The sequence below is a fragment of the Polyodon spathula genome, chromosome 29, assembly GCF_017654505.1.
Source record: "Polyodon spathula isolate WHYD16114869_AA chromosome 29, ASM1765450v1, whole genome shotgun sequence".
Classification (NCBI taxonomy): Eukaryota; Metazoa; Chordata; class Actinopteri; order Acipenseriformes; family Polyodontidae; genus Polyodon; species Polyodon spathula.
In genome coordinates this window covers 5,767,828-5,787,882 of record NC_054562.1, presented here as the reverse complement: position 1 = coordinate 5,787,882, position 20,055 = coordinate 5,767,828, and the positions used below count along the sequence as shown (strand labels likewise).

Sequence of the window (20,055 nt, the reverse complement as noted above, 5' to 3'; positions counted from 1 at the left end):
GATTGACTGCGGGTGCGGACCAATAGCAGATTTGGGATCAGTTGAACGGGGTGGTCGGGGAGTTAATGGAACGCAGTAATGGAGGAAGTTGAGAGGCATTTTTATAACAGGGTGAGGGATGTTAGTATTATTTATATAGACGTGCTTTTATTATACCCGGCGTTGTGTATTGTTGGACTGTGTTTTCTGTCATTGATTGTATTTACCGCGGCGAGCTAAATAATCCGAGTATATTCTGCCGGGGGTCGCTTGTTAAAATGACTAGACTAGGTCTGATAGCTTTCCTGGGCTTTTAAATTCATTTCAGTGGATGCATAATTATTTTTCTCGACTTCCTATAGGATATCTTAGTCATATCATCAACTTGAGGCGTGTGGAAAACGAGGTGCGACCGGAGTAGAACTTTCATTGAATTCTATTGGGGGGAAGAAAAAAAAGAAAAAGGTAAATGTTTTTGTCATAATAAAGTAATGTTTTGCCAGACGTTTTGTGTTAAACTTGGAAAACACACACACACACACACACACACACACACTGAGTATTGATTTAGCTGTGTGACAGTGTACATTGAGTAGGACCTTGATACCGGTGTGTTTGTTATGTGCTAAGACACGGGCTTTAAAACACGAGTAAACCGACGCGGTGAACCAGGTAGAAAACAACACACAAGTCTTTAAAAAGCTTTCCAATAATAGCTGATTGTTGTAACTTAATAAAAAAAAAGTTCTGTTATGTCACAGACCCAGATTAGGGTTCCTGTTTGAGTACTTTAGCGTTCCAAGGGCTGGGTTGTTGCTGGTCTTTGAAACCAGTGGGTTAAGTCAGTACCTGGCTGTTTCCACAGTGGTTACTTGTCAGTGCTGTATCTTTAAGAAGGTAGGGGGAGAGGGAGGAGGAGTGAGATACTCTTGTGAAATCGCCCTGGAGGAGGCAGGGAGTGCACTCGCTGGACTGAATTAGATTGCTGTGCAGCTGGTTGGAGGAAGAAAGCAAACTGATCCAGTGGAGCTGAAATTCAAGAATAAATAGAGACACACAGTAAGGAGAGGGAAGGAGGGGTGCAGGCTGGACGGCAGCAGGTTTGAATAGCTTGGTGGTGAGTACTGGAAAGAAATAAAGAAAGTACTGAGCTACTGTATGGAAAGCAGTAGGTTTGAATTGATCAAAAGTTAGAGAAAGTTAAAGAAAGAAAGTAGGTCAGTGCATGGCTGTGCTGTGGAAGGTGGTCAAAGTGAGTTATTTAGCGTGAAAGAATGAATAAAAAGAAAAGCTTTGAAATAGTTTTTTTTTGTTTGTTTGTTTTTTGGGTTTTTTTTTTGAAGAATTTACTAATTTTATTTTACCAGGAGCAAAAAACATTGGCACCTCATTCCTAAGGCGGTCCTCCCTGTGATTCTGCACACTGGGATCATGTCCTTAGCAGAGCAGAGCCAGCAGTGGTACCCCACCAACGTGAATGTGACGGTACTCCAGGCCCACAGCCTGAAGGCTAAGGGGAAGAACGGCACCAACGATGCCTACGCCATCATCCAGCTGGGCAAGGAGAAGTTCTCCACCTCTGTGTCCGAGAAGAGCCTGGCCCCGGTGTGGAGGGAGGAAGCCAGTTTCGAGCTGCCTCTGTTCCACCAGGGGAACCAGGAGAGGTGCACACTGCGCATCGTGGTGATGCACAGGGCCCTGGTGGGGCTGGATCAGTTTCTGGGGGAGGCTGTTATCAACCTGCTGGAGCTGCACAAGAACAAGGAGCGCAACAAGACAGAGTGAGTAGAGACAGGAGCACAAGACAGAGTGAGTAGAGACAGGAGCACAAGACGAGAGTGAGTAGAGACAGGAGCACAAGACGAGAGTGAGTAGAGACAGGAGCACAAGACGAGAGTGAGTAGAGACAGGAGCACAAGACGAGAGTGAGTAGAGACAGGAGCACAAGACGAGAGTGAGTAGAGACAGGAGCACAAGATGAGAGTGAGTAGAGACAGGAGCACAAGACGAGAGTGAGTAGAGACAGGAGCACAAGATGAGAGTGAGTAGAGACAGGAGCACAAGACGAGAGTGAGTAGAGACAGGAGCATAAGACGAGAGTGAGTAGAGACAGGAGCACAAGACGAGAGTGTGTAGAGACAGGAGCACAAGAATAGGAAGGTGAGTAGAGACAGGAGCACAAGACAGGGTGAGTAGACACTGTCCGTCAGACAGGCAGGCACATGGGCAGGCAGACATAATGGTTTTAAAAAAGACAGGCTTTTTTTTTGTACTGGTAATAAATGTCTTTTTGTAGTTTTGAAGTTCTTTGATACTTTGAATTCTTATATGCAGATATTTCAAGTACAGCACTATAGAATAGAATCTAGATAAAATCAAACCATCTGAAGATGAAAAAGAAGTATTTGTCTTTCGCTGAACACATCCATCTGTGTAACCTCTAAGGGTAGCATGAATTTCTTCAGTTTAAAAGATCTGATCAAATCACTTACCACTTGGCTGACATTTAAACTGTTAACTCCAAAGCACCTAGTATTGCAAATACCTGCGGTGGAAAGTTCTTGATAGATGTGTCCCGTACTACCTTCAAATACAGTAATAAACTTAAGATACCAAAAAGCAGGTCTTGAAACTCACACTAGCCCTGCTCCCAGTCATGGGTTTGAGAACTTCCCTTGTTTTGGTAAATTATTAATATGATCAGGAGCCAGGAGTTTGAACAATCAAGTGCCTGTATTACTTTACTGTGTGTTTTAAATCCCAACCTGTTGTAATGTTCTTGTGTTTAGCTTGGCCCTGGTTCACGTCCTGACGCAATCGGTCTGGATGCAGAAGTACATGTATATGTTACCGTCCACACTCGCCTTCTCCTGCTTCAAACACTCCTTTCATAAACTCTAAGGCATGTTCGTTAATTAACCCTTTACTATCCTTAATCAGTTAACTTGGTGTGTGATTTTGAAGGCGATTGGTTACACCTGAGCTAATTTAGGACACTTATCCAACCAAGCTGATTTCAGTTTTTATTTTTAATTAATTTTCTACAAATTTCTGGAATATTTTTTATATAATTATGGGGTAGGATGTGTAGATAGATAAATTAAGAAAAAAAAAAACTCTTAATTCCAGACTAAGGCAACAAAAGGTGAAAATTTTGAAAGGGATTAGACTTTCTATAGGCACTGTATTAGGTATAGCATGATAACAAATGTTACAACGTGTTTTAACGTCACTGTAGTCAGCAGGCTATATATATATATATTAGTATAGTATATATATATAGTATACTATTTCTGTAATTAATTTATAAATGGCCCCACATTTACTCTGCAGTTTCTGGCTGCTCAAACTGCAAAATGATTTCTGTTATACTGTAAGATGCATGCACCCGATATAGTCTCTTACTATATATCCCAAAAACTATCAAATGTAAGCAAGGTGTATATAAAATATAAAACGTGTGCTATCCTTATAGCCCTGCTGTGCATTGATGCTTTCTGTGGTGTGCCGTGCCGTTCCACATGCCCTGGGTGTGCGGCTCAGTCTGCATTGAGGGTTTCTGTGGCATGCAGTCTCTTCCATGTGACCTTGGCGTGCTGCTCAGTGCCCCACTTTCATGACACATCAACTTGTTTGTTTTATATACTTTGTTCCTGGTGTGTCTCATGTCTTTTGCACGTTCTTTTCCAATTTTAGGCTAACACCTAACTAGACAACCCCTCTCAAAACAGGTTTAACCGGCTGTCTCTTGGAACGAAACCACATGCATACTGACATCACCTCATACCTCACACACACACACACAAACTGACGCACTCAAACACGCGCACCTGTTCAGGTAAATAAAGAGCAGTAGCACCACAGCCCTATTGCTGCGTTGCATCAGAGCAAGGCTTGGAAACAATATTGTAATAATTCGTTTTTGTGAATTTTTATAATGTCAAAACAATAATAGTAAAGATGATAAGCCTAATAATACATAATACACAACCCTGGTTGGCTGTTGAGCATTTTGCTTATCTGAATCCTGAAGATCTTTCTCCATCCACTCCCTTCTTGAGTTGCATTCTGGTAAGACTTGCATGAGCAGCACGGCTCAAATGGGATCTTGTTACATGTAACACAAGAAGAATGGGAACTTGGAGTGTTAGTGAAGGAAAAATGTCTGTGGAAAATTAAATAGCCAAGTTTTATCAGGAACCCAAATCTATCAAAAATAAGTTGTAGGTCAAACTGAGTTGTTCTGACTGTACCTGTTTCCAGGAATTGAAATAAGTCTCCTATTGCATAGCAGTTTGATCCACTGAGTGTGTTTAAGACAGCACACCTGACCTTGTTACCTATTCACACTGTGGCCAGTCAAGCTTGTGGTAAAACCTGGAGTGGGAAGCTGCTATGCAACAGGAGTCTTGTTGCCATCCCTGTGTATCTGTGTTTTTTTTTCTGTTGAATCACAGCCGCTTAGTTCAGTGCGCCTGTGACACGTTTATGTCTGCCTCTGCTATACAACCTTTCAGCAGGAATTTCAATCAGGAAAAGATGTTAAATCAAGGTAAGAAAACATCGTAACAATAATCATTCATGGGTAGGGCTGTACAGTTGGTTTTCCTGACAGTTGTCCTACTAGATAAATTAGAATTGGCCCTCGGCGACGGTCATGCGGTTGATGTGTTTTGTTTTTATTCCTCCTAGAATGGTAATATAGAGGAGGTGGCTCCTGGCTCACTCAACCTCACAGCTATAATAAGAAGGAGGGGAGCCAGGCAAGTTTGAAATCCACAGGCCCTGTCTTGTAAAAAAACGGGGCGAGGCTGGCTGTTCCGTGCCAAATAGAAATTGAGGCCAAACTCCTGTTTTTGTAATGTGACTCAGGACAGTCAGTGATTTGTCATAGCAGGTAGCTAGTATGTAACTCATCTGCACCTCGATAAATACCTACCACCCCTTAATTTCTTTACAGAAGATGCATTGTATCGTATTGTTTTATATTGCACTGTGCAGGGATGGAAGTAGGACTCTTGCAAGGAAGTTTGATCCCTTCCTGGTTTATGTTAAGTTTAATAAGAACTTTTTACATATACACTGGGGCTGATCAAGCTCATAGTAAAACCTGGAATGGGTGACACTGCCATGCAACAGGAGCATGTCCATCCCTGTTGCATTGTGTTGTATTTAGCCCATTCTTGAATAATTACCGACCCCCCCCTTTAATTCCTATACTGAAATTGCATTGCATTCAGTGACAGTCTGCAGCCAACTCATCTCCAGAATAGCTTATATAGAGAGAAGTCACTTTTTTTGTTACTTTTTGTCCCTCGTGAGACAGTCAGTAGTTTGTGCGGTATTAAGCAAGCGAGCACCTGCCAGCTGAGCTCTGATTGTAAGTGCAGCGACTCTGCATGGTGTTGGGTGAGGAAGACTGCCCTGTGAGACTGCAGTAGAGACTGCTGTATGTGCACAAAAAGCCTTTCCTTTCACCGCTGTGTTTTTTTTTTTTTTTATGTACTTGTTTTCAGTGTGCTTCATGCAAAACCTATTTAAATGGGGAAATCTGTGCACTTAAAGCTGCAGGATCCCAAGTGTGGCTTATACCTTCTGAGCTGGTAGTTGCTATACTTTGGAGTAAAGGTCTTGATTAACATAGTTTTGGCTTATTACCAGGGTAGCACTAACATTCTGAAAGAAATGTTAGGTTGACCGTTTAAAGTGGCCGATGCAATTGACCCCAACTCGGATAACTCCTGAGTGTTGTTCTGCAGGAAACACCAAGGTAAAAATAGACTTCTTTTCAGCTATAGCTTGATCAAAACACAAGTGGTGTGATTGTGGATCTCCGTCGGTTCCCCTGGTCTATCGGAACACCGCCTTTTGTTTTTGTACAACTCGCTGTTTTAATATCTTTGTCATTTGAACTTCTCTGTGCAGTCTAGACCAGGGGAACCGAAAGAGATCCATAATCGCACCACTTGTTTTGATAACTTATTTGCCAGAAGAGGACAAAGATGGCAATAAGACTCCTATTGCATAGTAGTTTCACCCATTCCAGATTAATACAAGCTTGGTTAGCCACAGTGTTAGGTAACCAGCTTAGGTGTCTATTAAACTTATAATAAAACTAGGACTGGATCAAACTGCAGAGCAATGGGGAGTGTTATTATTTCCATCCCTGCAGAGACAACCACTTCATAAAACACTGACTTAGCTTACCGTGAGAGTTGTTTTAACGTTATTTATTTTCAGTTTACTCTAAAAAGAAAGCAAACATAGGATGGATGTTAATTTGGGTGGCCATGGCTGGGGGTTAGCACTCGCTCCTCCTTCTGTCAGTTTCTGTTTTTCAATTTTCCTTTTTAAATGTATTCCCAAATCCAATTCCCTTTTTATCAATTCCAACACATTGATCACATTTGCAATTAGCAGTTCCCTCTTAGAATGTGCTTCTCACAGTGCCAATAAATTACTTCAGTTGAAGTCATTGTCAGTCTGTTCAACTGCTTTCATTTAACTATCACGTCAGTTATTATGAAGGCGTTATCCTTCGAAGGAACTGGAATTGGGAATTGATTTTTAGAAAGGAACTGAAATAATGGAATTAGAATTGAAACCGGAACTGACACCTTCCCCGCACATGAAGCAGGTGTGTGCAGCCTGCTCCATTTACAGAGCGTTTCCAAACCAGGCAGCATGCAGCCTCAAAGCGTTCCATTGCCTGGATGAGAAACAAACCCATATATTGTAGGAATGAGTTGATTAAATTGCAATCGTAGGTGCTTTGCAGAAAACATAATACAGCATAATAAAACATTAAAATAGCATAAAGATACAGTATTACTATTTCAAATAAAATACATTTTATATTTACATTACAAAAACAATAGTAATAAAGACTAAATAAAAAGGCTTGTGTGTATAAATAGATCTTCAATCGTGATTTAAAAACAGCAAGACTCCTAGCTTCACTGACAAAAAAAGGCAGAGCGTTCCATAATGTAGGAGCCTTGTAAGAAAAGACCCTTTCTCCCATACTATTAGTAGTTACCCTTGGAATAACCAAGATCCCTGCATCCTGAGATCTAAGATTCTGCTTAGGAATGTATGGGATCAACAGATCCTGTAAATAACTGGGTGCGAATCCATTAAGGGCTTTAATAAAATCTTAAAATCCATTCGAAACTGCACAGGAAGCCAGTGTAAGGAGGCCAAGACAGGAGTAATATGTTCACCTTTTCTGGTTTTGGTTAGAATTCTTGCAGGAGCATTTTGAATAAGCTGCAAGGAACACATCAAGTACTTTGGAATCCCTGAAAAAAGTGTGTTACAACAGTCAATTCTCAATGAAACAAAGGCATGCATTAGCCTGTCTGCATCAGATACAGAAATAATAGATCTAAATTTAGCAATATTTCTCAAATAATGAGAAGATGCTTTAGTAATTTTCATAAATTGGGACTCAAATGATAGAACAGGATCAAAAATGGCCCCCAGATTTCTTGCTTCAAGTTTTAGTTGGGAGGAAAGACTGCTAAGATCTATTTTATATAAAATCTTTATCTTAGCATGTGCATTTATTGCCAGAACTTGCTGTGTATGCATGTCATGGTACCCAGGTAATTGTGATTTCACTAGTTTTGTGGTATTCTACTAAAACAATTGCTGATAAAATAATGCACCATCTCTCTTCCTGTCCTTTGGCACGGGTGGAAATAACACTCCCATTGCAGAGCAGTTTGACCCATTCCTGATTTTGCTATGAGTTTAATAAGATCCACCTGAGCTTGTTACCTATACACTGTGACTAAACCTGGAATGGGTGAAACTGCTATGCAATGGGAATCTTATTAACATCCCTGCGTGGCATATCGCTGGAAATGTCATGGCTGCAGTTAACAGACAAGACTGCTACAATGAACACAACTGTCTTCTTTCGTTAACCAAAAATAGCCTTGTCAGTGCTGTAGGTGTTTTAAAGAACAGTAGGACGGAAGGCCAGGTGGAGGGGAAGGGAGTCTGTCTTATAAAGTACATGATCTCTTGGAAGTGCACGGTATGTACAGAATGTGGTTGTGTTCCGCCTAGCCTTGCTTGATGGAAGCGCTGTTGTCTCCGATTTGTTCCCGTCTCCCGAGTGACCTTGGAAATGTGGTATCTTACCTGTTTGGCTTTTTTTTTTTTTAAAGTGCGTGCTGAAACAGTATGTTATAGTCTTATCCACATTAGGGGTTGTTTATTAAAAAGTGCATTAGGCAAGTGTTTAGAATTGTGCCCAAATCGTTCACCATTGCAACAGGTATGCAAGCAAAACGTAGGCGATAGCCTTGAGGTACAGTGCAGCTCAGTTGCAACTCTGTTCTCCAGAAAAGCTCATATAGAGTTTTCTCACTTTTGTAATTTTTTGTCCCTCGTGAGACACCGTTAGTAGTTTGTGTGGTATCAAGCAAGGGATCACCTGCCAGCTGAGCTCTGATTGCAAGTGCAGCGACTCTGCATGGTGTTGGGTGAGGAAGACTGCCCTGTGAGACTGCGGTAGAGACTGCTGTATGTGTACGAAAAGCCTTTCACCAAGTGTGGTCTATACCTTCAGAGTTGCTAGTTACTGTAGTTTTGTCATTTTCAGTGTGACGGAGGGGGGTGCCAGCGACCCCGCACTATTTGGTTATAGAGCTTTTACCCAAGTCTCATCTCACAAGTAGGGTACAGAATCTGTAAAGATGGGGAATCACAAAAATGGTCATTGGATAGTGAGATGCTTCTTCACACAGTGGTGAGGGAATGGAATGGTCTGCCTAGTCATGTTGTTGAGGCAGAATCACTTGTGTCCTTAAGACCCAACTTGATCTGAGATCAATTAGCTGTTAAGAACTGGACGAGCATAGGTGGGCCAGATGGCCTCCTCTTGTTTGTAAACTGTCTTATGTTCTTGTATTTGCTTGTGTCTGTGTGTGCAGGTGGTTCAAGCTCAAGTCGAAGGCCGGTAAGAAGGAGAAGGAAAGGGGGGAGGTTCATGTGAACATCCAGTTCATGAGGAACAACATGACTGCCAGTATGTTTGACCTCTCCATGAAGGACAAGTCGCGCTCCCCCTTCGGCAAGCTGAAGGACAAGATCCGGGGCAAGAAGGACCGGGGGGGCTTCTCTGACTCTGCCTCTGCCATTGTGCCTCCGGTCTCCCAGGTTCTGACCGACAGCGAGGGGGAGGAGGGGGGCGGAGGCAAGGAAGAGAAACCCAAGAAGTCCGCCAAATCCAAGATCAAGTCCATCTTCGGCAAGTCGTCGAACCTCCAGCGCTCATCCCTCTCCCAGTCCATGTCGGTCCTGCCCTCCCTGCAGCCGCTCCCAGAGAGGAATGCGTGGCTCAGTGGCAGCCGGTCATCTGGACTGGACGTTGAACCGCCTCTGTCTCCAGTACCAGAGGGTGAGTGAAGGGAAGGAAGGAAGGGAGGGGAGAAAGAGAAGAGGGGAAGGGAGGGATCTTTAAGGCAATCCATTTTTTTTTTTTTTTTTTTTTAAAGTGCAGAAGTAAAAATTGCTGGAAAATGTCATACAACATATTGCTCAAACCAAGAAGCGTTTGTCGCTTGGATCTTGCACAGCGTAGGAGAAGAGTAGGAGGTGGAGACGTTATCTGAAACATAACTCTTGTCCTTTTTGTATTTGACAATTGCCCAAAAGAATGTTGTGAAATAGGACAGACATTTTGACGGTAAAGTCAGTGTCGCTCAATAAGCCTTTAAGTGTAACTAATCAGGTTTGAATTCCCGTTGACCCTTAGTGACGGCTCTTCCTGTTTCTCTCCTTCAGCAAAGGTGGAGGGCAAGCCCCCCCTGCCGAAGCCCTCAACCCACAAGCACAGTCTGAGCGCCGACACCAAGCAGCTCTTCTCTGGCAAGAAGGACCCCTTCTCCCTGCTGGGGGGCCTGCGCTCCAAAAATGACACCATGTCCCATTCCAGCGTGTGCATCAATGGGAGCCACGTGTACACGGAGGAGCCTGATCCTGAGCCGGGCCTGAGCGGCTCTCTGCAGAACCTATCTGGCGGCACCAATATTGGGTTCACCGAGGACTTCACCTCCCTGAAGAGCAGCGACCAAGCCATCACAGAGTCCCTGAAGAGCAAGACCCTGACCAGCTACAAAGTGCAGAGCACCAGCGCCACCCATAGGAATCAGGAAGAACTGCAGGAGGAGGAACACGCTGCCAGGAAGGCCGAGGAGAAGAGGCTGGAGGAAGAGAGGAAGAGGTGGCAGCAGCAGGAGGAAGAGGAGAGGAAGAGAGTGGAGGAGAGGAACAGACAGGAGGAAGAAAACAGACGAAGGCTGGCTGCAGAGGAAGAGGAAAAGAAAAGGCAGGAGGAAATCCGCAAGAAAGAGGAGCGCAAGACGGTGGAGAAATCTGAGAGCAGCAAGGTGTCCACTCTGCTGTCGATGGTCAGGGGGAGGAAAGACTCTCTGAAGAATTCGGACAGCGTGAGTCCACCCGAGACCCCTGTAGACAAGAAGACCGAGCCGGTGCCCAAGAGAGGGGGTACCCAGGAATTCGAGGAGGTCCCCCTGAGGAGGAAGCCTCTTATCCCTTCCAAAGAGGAGCAAGACCCCGATCCGCACCTGCAGGAGAAGGAGAGGGGAGTGAAGAACCCCTCCACCCCGACCACTGGCTTCCCCAGCTGGGCAACGAGCAAGGTCACTGCAGTCAAGCCCAGGTCAGTGGAGGGCAATGGGGAGAATCTTTAAAATAATTTGACTTCGTGATTTATTTAACATTTTCACATCGTCACTGCAGGTAATTTTGGCAAAATTCAAGGTTCGTTTTGTTTGCTTGTTTTTTGCTTGTAAAAGAGGCTGAAATGGCAGCAGTTGAAATAAAGAAAGCTCTGGGTGCAAGCTGCAGTGTGGAAAGTTGTAGGTTTGAATTGGTCAGGAGTTAGAAAAAGAAAGCTGTTGTGATTTGTACTATTTGTTTATTTTTTTTTATTATAGTTTCCATTGCCACAGTGAGCTGCCTAATCCTTGCTGGAGCCTGCACTGCAGACTCTTAATGATCCTTTGAAAGGGCACAGTGAAGAGCTTGTTTTAACTGGCATCAAGCTTTTGCCAGTCATGTGTTTGCTGTGGGTTTTATTGTTTATTTTTCTAAAGGCGTATTGCATTCTGTTTTTGTTAATCATCCCCATGCACCTGGGAACAGAAGCCGGTTCAAGCATCTCCACTCACTCTTAAGGGCTGCTTTGTAGGGCTATCGGGTTGGAGTGTGCCTCGCTCACTCGCTCGCTCTCTCACGTCATTGGGAGTAGTTGGGGAAAGGTGGAAAGCTACGGATGGCCGCTTGAGCTTGTTCCCTATACACTGGGGTTAGTTAACCTGGAATGGGTGAAACTGCTATGCACTAGGGGTCTTATTTCTATCCCTGTATTTAATTTCTCACCTGGTTTGAATAACCTACAGCTTGTGTCCAGTTTGTGTTTTACTACATTTTTTTATTTTATTTTATTTGTTTCCTCTCTTGCTGTTTCTCTCAAAGTTTTCTAGCTCGGGACTGATTGCTGGGAAGCGAGAGTTGCCCCTGAGCTCCGTGTGAAACTAATCTTTAATCTTAGATTTCAAAATACTGAAGGACTGGAATGGATTAGACTGCTCTGCAATATGAGTGAAGGGATGGACATAAGATCCATTGCAGAGCAGTCTGATCCATTCCTGGTTTTACTATGGGTTTAATAAGACACACCTGAGTTTGTTACCTGCACACTGTGGCTGTTCAAGCTCGTAGTGACACCTGGAGTTTAGGAAACTGCTGTGCAAAAGGAGTTTTATTTCCATCCCCGTAGTATAATTAAGCTCAAAGTAAATCGTCTCATATTAAGCTCACGAATGTTAACCCTGCTGTGGGTCAAGATGTCAGTCTGAAGTAGAGTCTTGACAAACTCCCAAGTAAAACGCACAATGGCTTCTACTGCTGTGCAGTGGGGAGTCTGGTTATCTCAACCCAGCCTGTGGGTTGTGGGTTTGATTTGCATGGGCTGGACTTATTTACGTGGCACATGTGAAGCGGCTCATTGTGGTGCCTGGTAAAATGCTTTGTCTCGGGGATCAGAGATAGGAAGAGAAAGAGGAATTGTTTTGTTGTTTGAGCTCATGAGGAGAGGAAAGGAAAGGCTGCAAAAAAATAGTCTGGCAGGCTGCCAAGTATCTGTGACTGTATAGAAAATAACACACACCTTTACCTGTGGCGTGTTTGTTGGCGAGTGCTTCTATACAGCAGCGATGCTCGCAAGCACAGTGAATTGGAAGGCATGTCCTAACCCAGTCCTCCTCCTCAAGTTGTGTCAGCTGACATGAACTGTAATACTGCTACACTGATGTGTACTGGAAGGGAACAGAAGTCATTCCATTCGCTACCCCGCGCCCTCAATCTGGACCATGTGATGGGGGGTGGGGGTTTGAGGACCACTGTCATAACGCAGGGATGGAAATAAGACTCCCGCTACATAGCAGTTGAATCCATTCTTGGTTTTACTCAGAGTTTTAGACACACCAAGCAAACCTTCCTCAGTAACTCTGTTTATGGCCTCAGTACGGCAGTAAAATAAAGTGCCCCGGACAGGAGAGAAATCCGCTGCTTCTCTATGGGGACCTCCGTCACGCTGCACGCACAGGAGAAGAGTTTCTATTGAGTCAATGGAGCCAGCGGTGTCGGATTGAGCTGATTTTATTTGTTTAAAAATATAAAAAACTTAGTCTGTTTTACTCTTGCCCAGGGGGTCTTGATGAAACACAATCTGTGGTAATGATGACATCATAATTGGTATGAAAAATACACTTTTTCTGAACACAGTGCCAGAAAACAGGGATGAGAGTTTCACCCAGTCCTACAGTAGACGGGTGCAATTATAAAACTTGATTTATTGGTATTAGATGTCAGTTTGTACATGTCTTTACTGCTGTAACTTATCTGTAAATATAAAGAAGCAAGACATTAATTAAACAAGCATGGCTGAAGTAAAGGCGGAGTTGAGAATCTTGAACAGAATGTCCTTGGTGTAAGTGTGCGTATGCCTCAGACTCATCTGTCCCGCTGTCATACCGCATAGCTCGATGAAATAAAGTAACGGTAAACATATTGTATGTTATTTGTAAATCTGTTTTCAGTGGCAGGTTCCTGTTGGCAAAGAGAAGTCTTAATCAGATATAATACCGCGGGTTTCTATGTGTGCTTGTGTGTACATTAGCTGTTTTCAAGTTTACAGTTCAGAGGTTTTGGCTGAATATTCAGGACAGTCGTTCTGTTATAAAAGCAGGGCCAGGCTTTGTTTCTCATGAGTCATCATCTAAAGCCATTTCCTTGTGATATGAGTAACCAGCAGAGTTTCAGTTACAGGAGCACATTTCAACCAGAGCCTGCAAAGCCTTCCTCATTCCATTCAATTCATGGGACTGTAAAGATATAGCTATCTCTGTCTCTGTCTCCCTTAGGTCATGACATTTTTTATTACATTTTTAGAAATTGTAAAACAGTTTGTGTTAACTCTGTGGAGTTTGAGAAGTTACCCTGCCGAAACTTTTTTGCGTTACATGATACATAGATAGGAAACTTAACATGGTGCAATTATACACACACACACACTAACACACACACAGCGACTAAAGGCTGTAAACTGAGTTAAGTAAAAATTGCTTGGTGTCTCTTAGACTCCGAGTAAAACCAGGGATCAAACTGCTATGCAATGGGAGTCCCTATAGTAAGAAACGCTGGTAAATAGACATGTCAAAATGTATGTTTGCTTTATATGTGACCCTCGCAAATGTAATACATTTATGATTGAACATTTCATAAAACACTGCCGTTTGGGATCCTTGTTTTCCTGACTTTACCAATGCATGTTTAAACATTTTGACATGAAGTGTCCTGATCTGGGTTCCCTGGTGGGTCTCTGACACACAGGCGTTTCTGTTTTGTGCTCTTTCAGATTGGACGTGTCTCTGAAGGATGAAACCAAAGACAGGCTTCCTTCTCATTCCATGTCGCCTCTGTCCCCCATTAGCGCCCCCTCCAATCCCTTCACTAGCCCCTCTTCCCCTACCCACTTTCAAGACAGCTCTGTGCCACCCGGTCGGGAGGTGAGTTCCGGTCAAACTCCAGCCGGCTCCCTCCGGATGGAAAACAAGAAATCCGTCCCCAAAACCGATGCCTCCGAGGGAGGAGAGGAACTTCAGCTCTCCCCAGGCTCCGTGTTGGACTTGCTGTCGAAGGCTTCCTCCAGCTCTATCTCTCGGAGCCCGGTGGCCACATCCCAATTTGAGAAGGGTAGACAATCAGCAGCATCAAGCTCTGCCTCTGTTCCAGAGGGTGCTGGCCTCCCCGCGAGACCAGTCTCGGTTTTTGACTTGTTGTCTAAGGCCACCTCCAGGACATCTAGAGCTTCCTCCTCTGGGTCAAATTCTCCGCTTGTATCTTCTGTTTCTGAGTCTCCCATTGAGAGTATCAATAAGCCAGCCTCAGATTCTGACCCGCTGTTAAAAGAAAACTTCAGGCCACCATCTCTTTTCGACTGTCCCACTGTGTCAGCTTCTATTTCTGACTCTGCCTTTGAGAGAATGAACAAATCAGCCTCTGACTCGCTATTGAAGGACACCTCAAGGCCACCCTCTGTTTCCGACACTCCCTGTGAGAGTATCAAAATTTCTGATTCCCTTCCTGAGGCCAATTCCAGGCAATCATCTCTTTCTGACTCTCCAACAGTGCCGGCCTCCCTTTGTAACCCACCCTTTGAGAATGCCACCATTCCTGAACCTTCTGATCCAGGTTCAGAACACTTCAGAACAGAAAGAGAGGTGCCAAAGCCCGCGCCCAGAGCCCCCAAATCATCCAGGACAGACGCGTGGGGCCCCACGGAGCCTATGGCCTCCACACCGAAACCTGCGCCCAGAACCATCACAGTTGAACAGGCCAAGAAAGAAGAGTCTGCTGCTCCTATCCTTGCTCCCAGTCCACCGAGCAACAAGCCAGGCGCTAACTCTTCACCCGTAGAGGCAGAAGGGAGGAGCAGCCCCAGTGCCAGGAGCCCAGACGCAATTAACCAGCCCCCCCCTTCACAGGGTGCAAAAGGGAGTTCACAGGGTGGGGGTGTTACTGGGTTGTTTGTCAGGCATCTGGGAGTCCCTTCTACAAGTCCAGGACAAGACAAGAGCTTGGACAACAGCAAACAGGCACGCTCTGACCAGACTGCAAAAGACAGGGATGCGCAAAAGGATAAGCAGGCTGCTGGAGTGATGAAGGAGAAGAGCAAACTGCCTGACAAGAGCTCTGGGGAGCTATTTCCAACAAAGGACAAACTTGCTGCTTCAGATAAGGAGAAGGATGAGAAAAGGGCTGGCGAGTCTGTCGCAGCAAAGGACAGAGAGACGCTACTTCACCAGAGCACAAGGGAGATTTTAAACCAGAAGGATGAACAGACTCTTCAAGACAGAAATGCAGGGGAAGTGCAGGACAAACAGACTGACCAGAACGCAGATGACAGACTTGCAGCACTGTCAAACAAAAGCACTGGCGACAGATTAAAACCGAAAGACAAACAGACACTATCGGACATAAGCGACAGTGAGACTCAGAAACTCTCTGTATTATCCACCAAGCAGACCCCGTCACCCCCAGACAAAAACGTGAGCAGAATATCCTCGCAGAAGAAGAAACTGGCAAAGCCTGACCAAGGCACGGAAGAAACGGTCACGGCAAATACAAAACAGCCACTTGAGAACAAAAATGCAGAATTGGAGGAGGACAGACAGACCTTGTCTGACCAGACCTCGGAGAAGGACAGATGGACACCGCCAACCTCGGTGGAGGATGCTGATGGCAACACCAGCGCATTACCGGCTGTGCAAAACAAGCCTGCAGTTATCTCTGTGAGGAAAAGAGCGGAGAGAACAGAGCCAAGCAGCACTCCAAGATCTAACTTGGAAAAGCAGACTGGAGAGGAGGTGGCTGAGTCCCAGAGGAAGAACAAAACTGAGAGCCTGCCCCCTCCTCTATCCTCCCCTCTACCCCCCTCTCCCTCCTCTCAGACGGTCGTGAATAGCCCCGCCCAGCCCATCGGCTCAGGAGGGAAGAGGCTGCTCCGCGCCTGGGTTTCTCCCTCGGAGACACAGCCAATCGCAATGCAGAAAGTTCCTGGCTCCGCACAGCGCAGGTGAGACACGCACGCACGCACGCACGCACGCACGCACACCAGGAATCCAGTAGTAACACCCTTTCTAAGGCAGGTGGGATGCAGGCTTCCCCCACACATGTTCCTCAATCCTGCCCTGATCACATGGCCTGCTGGCAGCTGGAGTAAAATAAACAGTCCTCTTTTTTTCAAACTGTAGTCCACACTTTTTTTCTTTTTTTTTTTTTTTATGTATCTACTTTGATTCATTTATTTTTAGCATGACTGTTTTAAAAGGCGTTTTCTGCCCTGCCCCGTTTGCCCCCTACAGGCCACACCCAGTGAAGCCGATGAGCTCCCAGGACAGTCAGACTTCCCGAATGGAGAAGGATCTGAAGAGCACTGGGGTGAAGGTTGCCCCGTCCGGGCGGAGTGGACTACTCACCAGCAAGGTAACACGGCTCCCCTCACAGTCGCTTAACAGGATTCTTTCTAAGTGTTCTTAATATATCATTACTTAACTGCTTTAATATTCTTTTATGGTAACACATTACTTGAAGTGTCATAAACAACTATTTAAATAATATGCAATTAACCATTTGCTCCTATTTCAACATATATGGAATAGGAGCTCTATCTAATGATATTCACACACATGCAGGGCTCATCTATTGACTGCCTGCTAACATGTGACTAAAGCATCACCCCTATTATATTTTCTGTAGGATTCTGTTTCTGCTTTTTTGGACAGGCTTGTTTAGAAATACAAAAAGCTAGAAGTTTCAGCTAGAAGTCTCTTTCTCTTCAGTGCTGCATTGTGCTTAACTATCCCAACCAAAAGAGCCTGGGAAGCATATTCGTTGTTGCACAGGATTTAGAGCACAATGCTTTAGCTATGGGCTTTTAGTGTAGGGATGGAAATAAGACTCCTAGCATAGCCGTTTCACCCATTCCAGGTTTTACTACAGGCTTGATTAGCCACAAGTGTACAGGTAATAAACTCAGGTGTGTCTTGTGAAACTCAGTGTTACCAGGAATGGATCAGACTGCCGTGGTATGTGAGTCTTATTTCCATCCCTGCAGTGCATGGTGTGACTCAGATATGCTTCCCTACCTCTAATCTGCAATCTTCCTTTTGAGGAGTTTGACAAAAGTAAATTTGTGCTGGAATAGTGGAATTCTTAAAGATCTAGTCAGAAACAACAATATGGAATCATACAGAGGTGAAGTATCCATTCAAGCCTTCTGCCTTTACAAATATTTACTCTGTAGTTAATTTGAACTGCACGGTTTCCACACTGATAATCTTGATTGTGCCACTCAGAACTGCCCAGAGTAACGAATGCAGAGGGGAAAGAGCAAAAACTAGCATTCGGGAACTGTGTGTTTAAACTCTATAGCAACTCTCTAAAAGAGCGCTCTGCATTGGCTAGGGCTGTTCAGTTCAGTCCAGAACACAAAGGGTTAGGAGCGAGGTGGGCTGCAGAGGGTTTGTTGTGGCAAATTTTTATGGGAACACGAAACCTCAGCACATTCCACACTGCCCAGGCTCCCCCTGTTCTGGCAGGAAGCAGGATACTCTGCCAGGGCAGTGTACCGCTGATAGCCTGAACAGAGATTACAAAAAACTGAGCCAGTGAGGGCCTGGTAGGGAGGGAAGCAGTGTGTCTCTAGTGGTCAGAGCTGAGGAGAGACTGGGAGGGATGGAAAGAGTGCGGTTCGAGTGGTCAGAGCTGAGGTGGGACTGGGAGGGAGGGAAGCAGTGTGGCTCTAGAGGTTAGAGCTGAGGAGGGACTGGGAGGGAGGGAAGCAGTGTGGCTCTAGTGGTCGGAGCTGAGGAGGAACTAGGAGGGAGGGAAGCAGTGTGGCTCTAGTGGTTAGAGCTGAGGAGGGATTGGGAGGGAGGGAAGCAGTGTGGCTAGCAGTAAAGGACTGGTGTTTGCATTTCCTCTGTACACTGAGTAACCTTCTTCTCCCCACTTCCCAGTTCACTGACCCCTCAGATGCGGCCCCCTACTCCCAACTAACACACGATGAGCTGGTAGCTCTGGTGGTGAAGCAGAAGGAGGCGCTGTCCAAGAAGGACTGCCAGATCAGAGACCTGGAGGACTACATAGACAACCTGCTGGTCCGAGTGATGGATGAGACACCCAACATACTGAGAAACCTGTCGTCCAAGCAGGCCGGCCGCATCTAGTGGCAGTGTGCGTCTGTCTATCTGTCTGCCTGCATCTCTTCAGCTCCACTTCTTATCCAGGGATGGAATTAAGACTCCTATTGCATAGCAGTTTGATCCATTCCTGGTTTTGCTACCAGTTTTACAAGACATACCTGTTACCTATACAGTGTGGCTAATCAAGCTCATATCAAAACTTGGAATGGGTGAAACTGCCATGCAATAGGAGTCTTATGTCCATCCCTGTATTCTGTCAGAGCTTGAGAGTTTCCATTTAAAATTGCTTTATAGCACTTGATAATTAAAACATGAAGTAGACAAAAGTTTTGAGCTTCAGGGTTAAGATGATGAAAGAAGCCATTGTGCTGGTGTAGCCACTGTAGGATTGGATGGGAGTGCGGTTTATCTTTCCTCTCTCGGAAACCATGGTGGAAGTTTGAGAGTTCTCATAAGAGAACACCTGTCCGAGGGTGGGCCTTCAATTCTCTTCCAGGGAGCTGCAATATGGGACCATGCAATTGTGGGCATTGCTGCTTCAGATATGAGACTTATTGAAGATGAGACCTATTTTATTGTATAGATATCTGTTGATTAAAGGGGTTGTCGGATGTGATTTATTGAAATGTTTCTCCAATGTAAAGTTGGCCAGGGCTATACAGGTTGAGACCATGTTTAGATTGGAATAGTGCCTGTAATTCAGAATGCAGCCAGTGGGTTTGAATCTCACTGTGAGTTGATACCCTGAGGCTGGCTCACACTGTGTCTGTGTCGCTTGGATGCTTGGACAAACCCTCTAGGAACCAAGTCTTATAAACTGCAATAATCGCTGAGGGTTTTCAACTGGAATTTATCCACTTCACTCATCTAGGTGATCAAAATGTGATTCTTTTTTTTTCATAGCAGAGATTCTGTTTTACCGTGGCATACAGAATGAAACGAGAGAGCTGTTTATTTGAAAAAGCAAAGTAACCAGAAGGATGTTGAAGGCCTCTCTGTACCTACTGTGGATCGGGGATATTTTGTTTTTTACTGATCATCTTGGGTGAAAAGTCTTGTTTTTATTCAATTCCTTGTTAGAAGTATCAACAGTAATAGCTTGAAATAAGGAAATGTGTTTTTTTTTTTTATTATTGTTTTAAATGGTTTGAAAGATCTTCCAGGTTGTCTTTTATAATTTTTTTTGAGAGTGCAGCTGTATAAGAGGCTCTTTACTATTTTCTATAGAGCAGTAAAGTATTAATATATATGTATATACACACACAGTGTAATCATGATATTCTTCCATGTAAAATTGAACAATAAAGCACTGTTTATATTGTCAAGGAGTGTGGTTTGTGTGTGTTTTTTTTTCCCCCAGAAATTTCTATTTCCTTTTGGTAAAGACAACTTTTTCTCCTGGCACAGTTCACGTCCTTTGCTCAAAACAGGTGTTTGTACAGAAAGTGTTTGTTTCTGTAGCATTTTAATTTTCGAAAGTAATTATAAACAGTTATATAATATAAAAATTAAAGGAAACGATAAGGAAATATCCAGTATAATTCAGTAAGATGATTAATAAACGAACTCCTTTGTGATTTTAGGATTTGGTTCCAATAATTTAACAGCTAATGTTGGAATTTCTACATAATTTTTTATAAATAAATATAAAACTATTAAGAAGTGGCAACAATATTAATCCAGAAATAGAACAACAGGTTTTTTTTTTTTTTTTTTTATGCTGGGTTGTTTTTTGGATGATGATGATAATAATAATAATAATAATACA

At 44.2% G+C, this 20,055-nt stretch overlaps 1 protein-coding gene across 3 annotated transcripts; it reads left to right on the top strand.

The window, feature by feature from the left end:
• On the top strand, positions 1–19,612 carry LOC121302302 (rab11 family-interacting protein 1-like). Of its 3 annotated transcripts, XM_041232162.1 has the most exons (8): positions 1–111; positions 342–444; positions 1,347–1,760; positions 8,925–9,391; positions 9,778–10,675; positions 13,937–16,156; positions 16,446–16,566; positions 18,102–19,612. In XM_041232162.1, the coding sequence occupies exons 3-8, from the start codon at positions 1,411–1,413 to the stop codon at positions 18,309–18,311; spliced, it is 4,266 nt and encodes a 1,421-aa protein (XP_041088096.1). In that variant the 5' UTR covers positions 1–111; positions 342–444; positions 1,347–1,410; the 3' UTR covers positions 18,312–19,612. The 3 variants fall into 3 exon arrangements, with proteins under 3 accessions (XP_041088096.1, XP_041088097.1, XP_041088099.1); XM_041232163.1 differs by lacking the exon at positions 1–111 and having other exon boundaries at positions 119–444; XM_041232165.1 differs by lacking the exons at positions 1–111; positions 342–444 and adding an exon at positions 691–1,096.
• The last annotated feature ends 443 nt before the right edge of the window (positions 19,613–20,055 follow it).

Bases quoted from the DNA above. Each gene is read 5' to 3' on its own strand.
- LOC121302302 (XM_041232162.1), top strand. From the start codon at position 1,411: ATGTCCTTAGCAGAGCAGAGCCAGCAGTGGTACCCCACCAACGTGAAT. The intron at 1,761-8,924 runs GTGAGTAGAGAC...CTGTGTGTGCAG, and splicing joins AAGGAGCGCAACAAGACAGA to GTGGTTCAAGCTCAAGTCGA. The intron at 16,567-18,101 runs GTAACACGGCTC...CCCACTTCCCAG, and splicing joins GTGGACTACTCACCAGCAAG to TTCACTGACCCCTCAGATGC.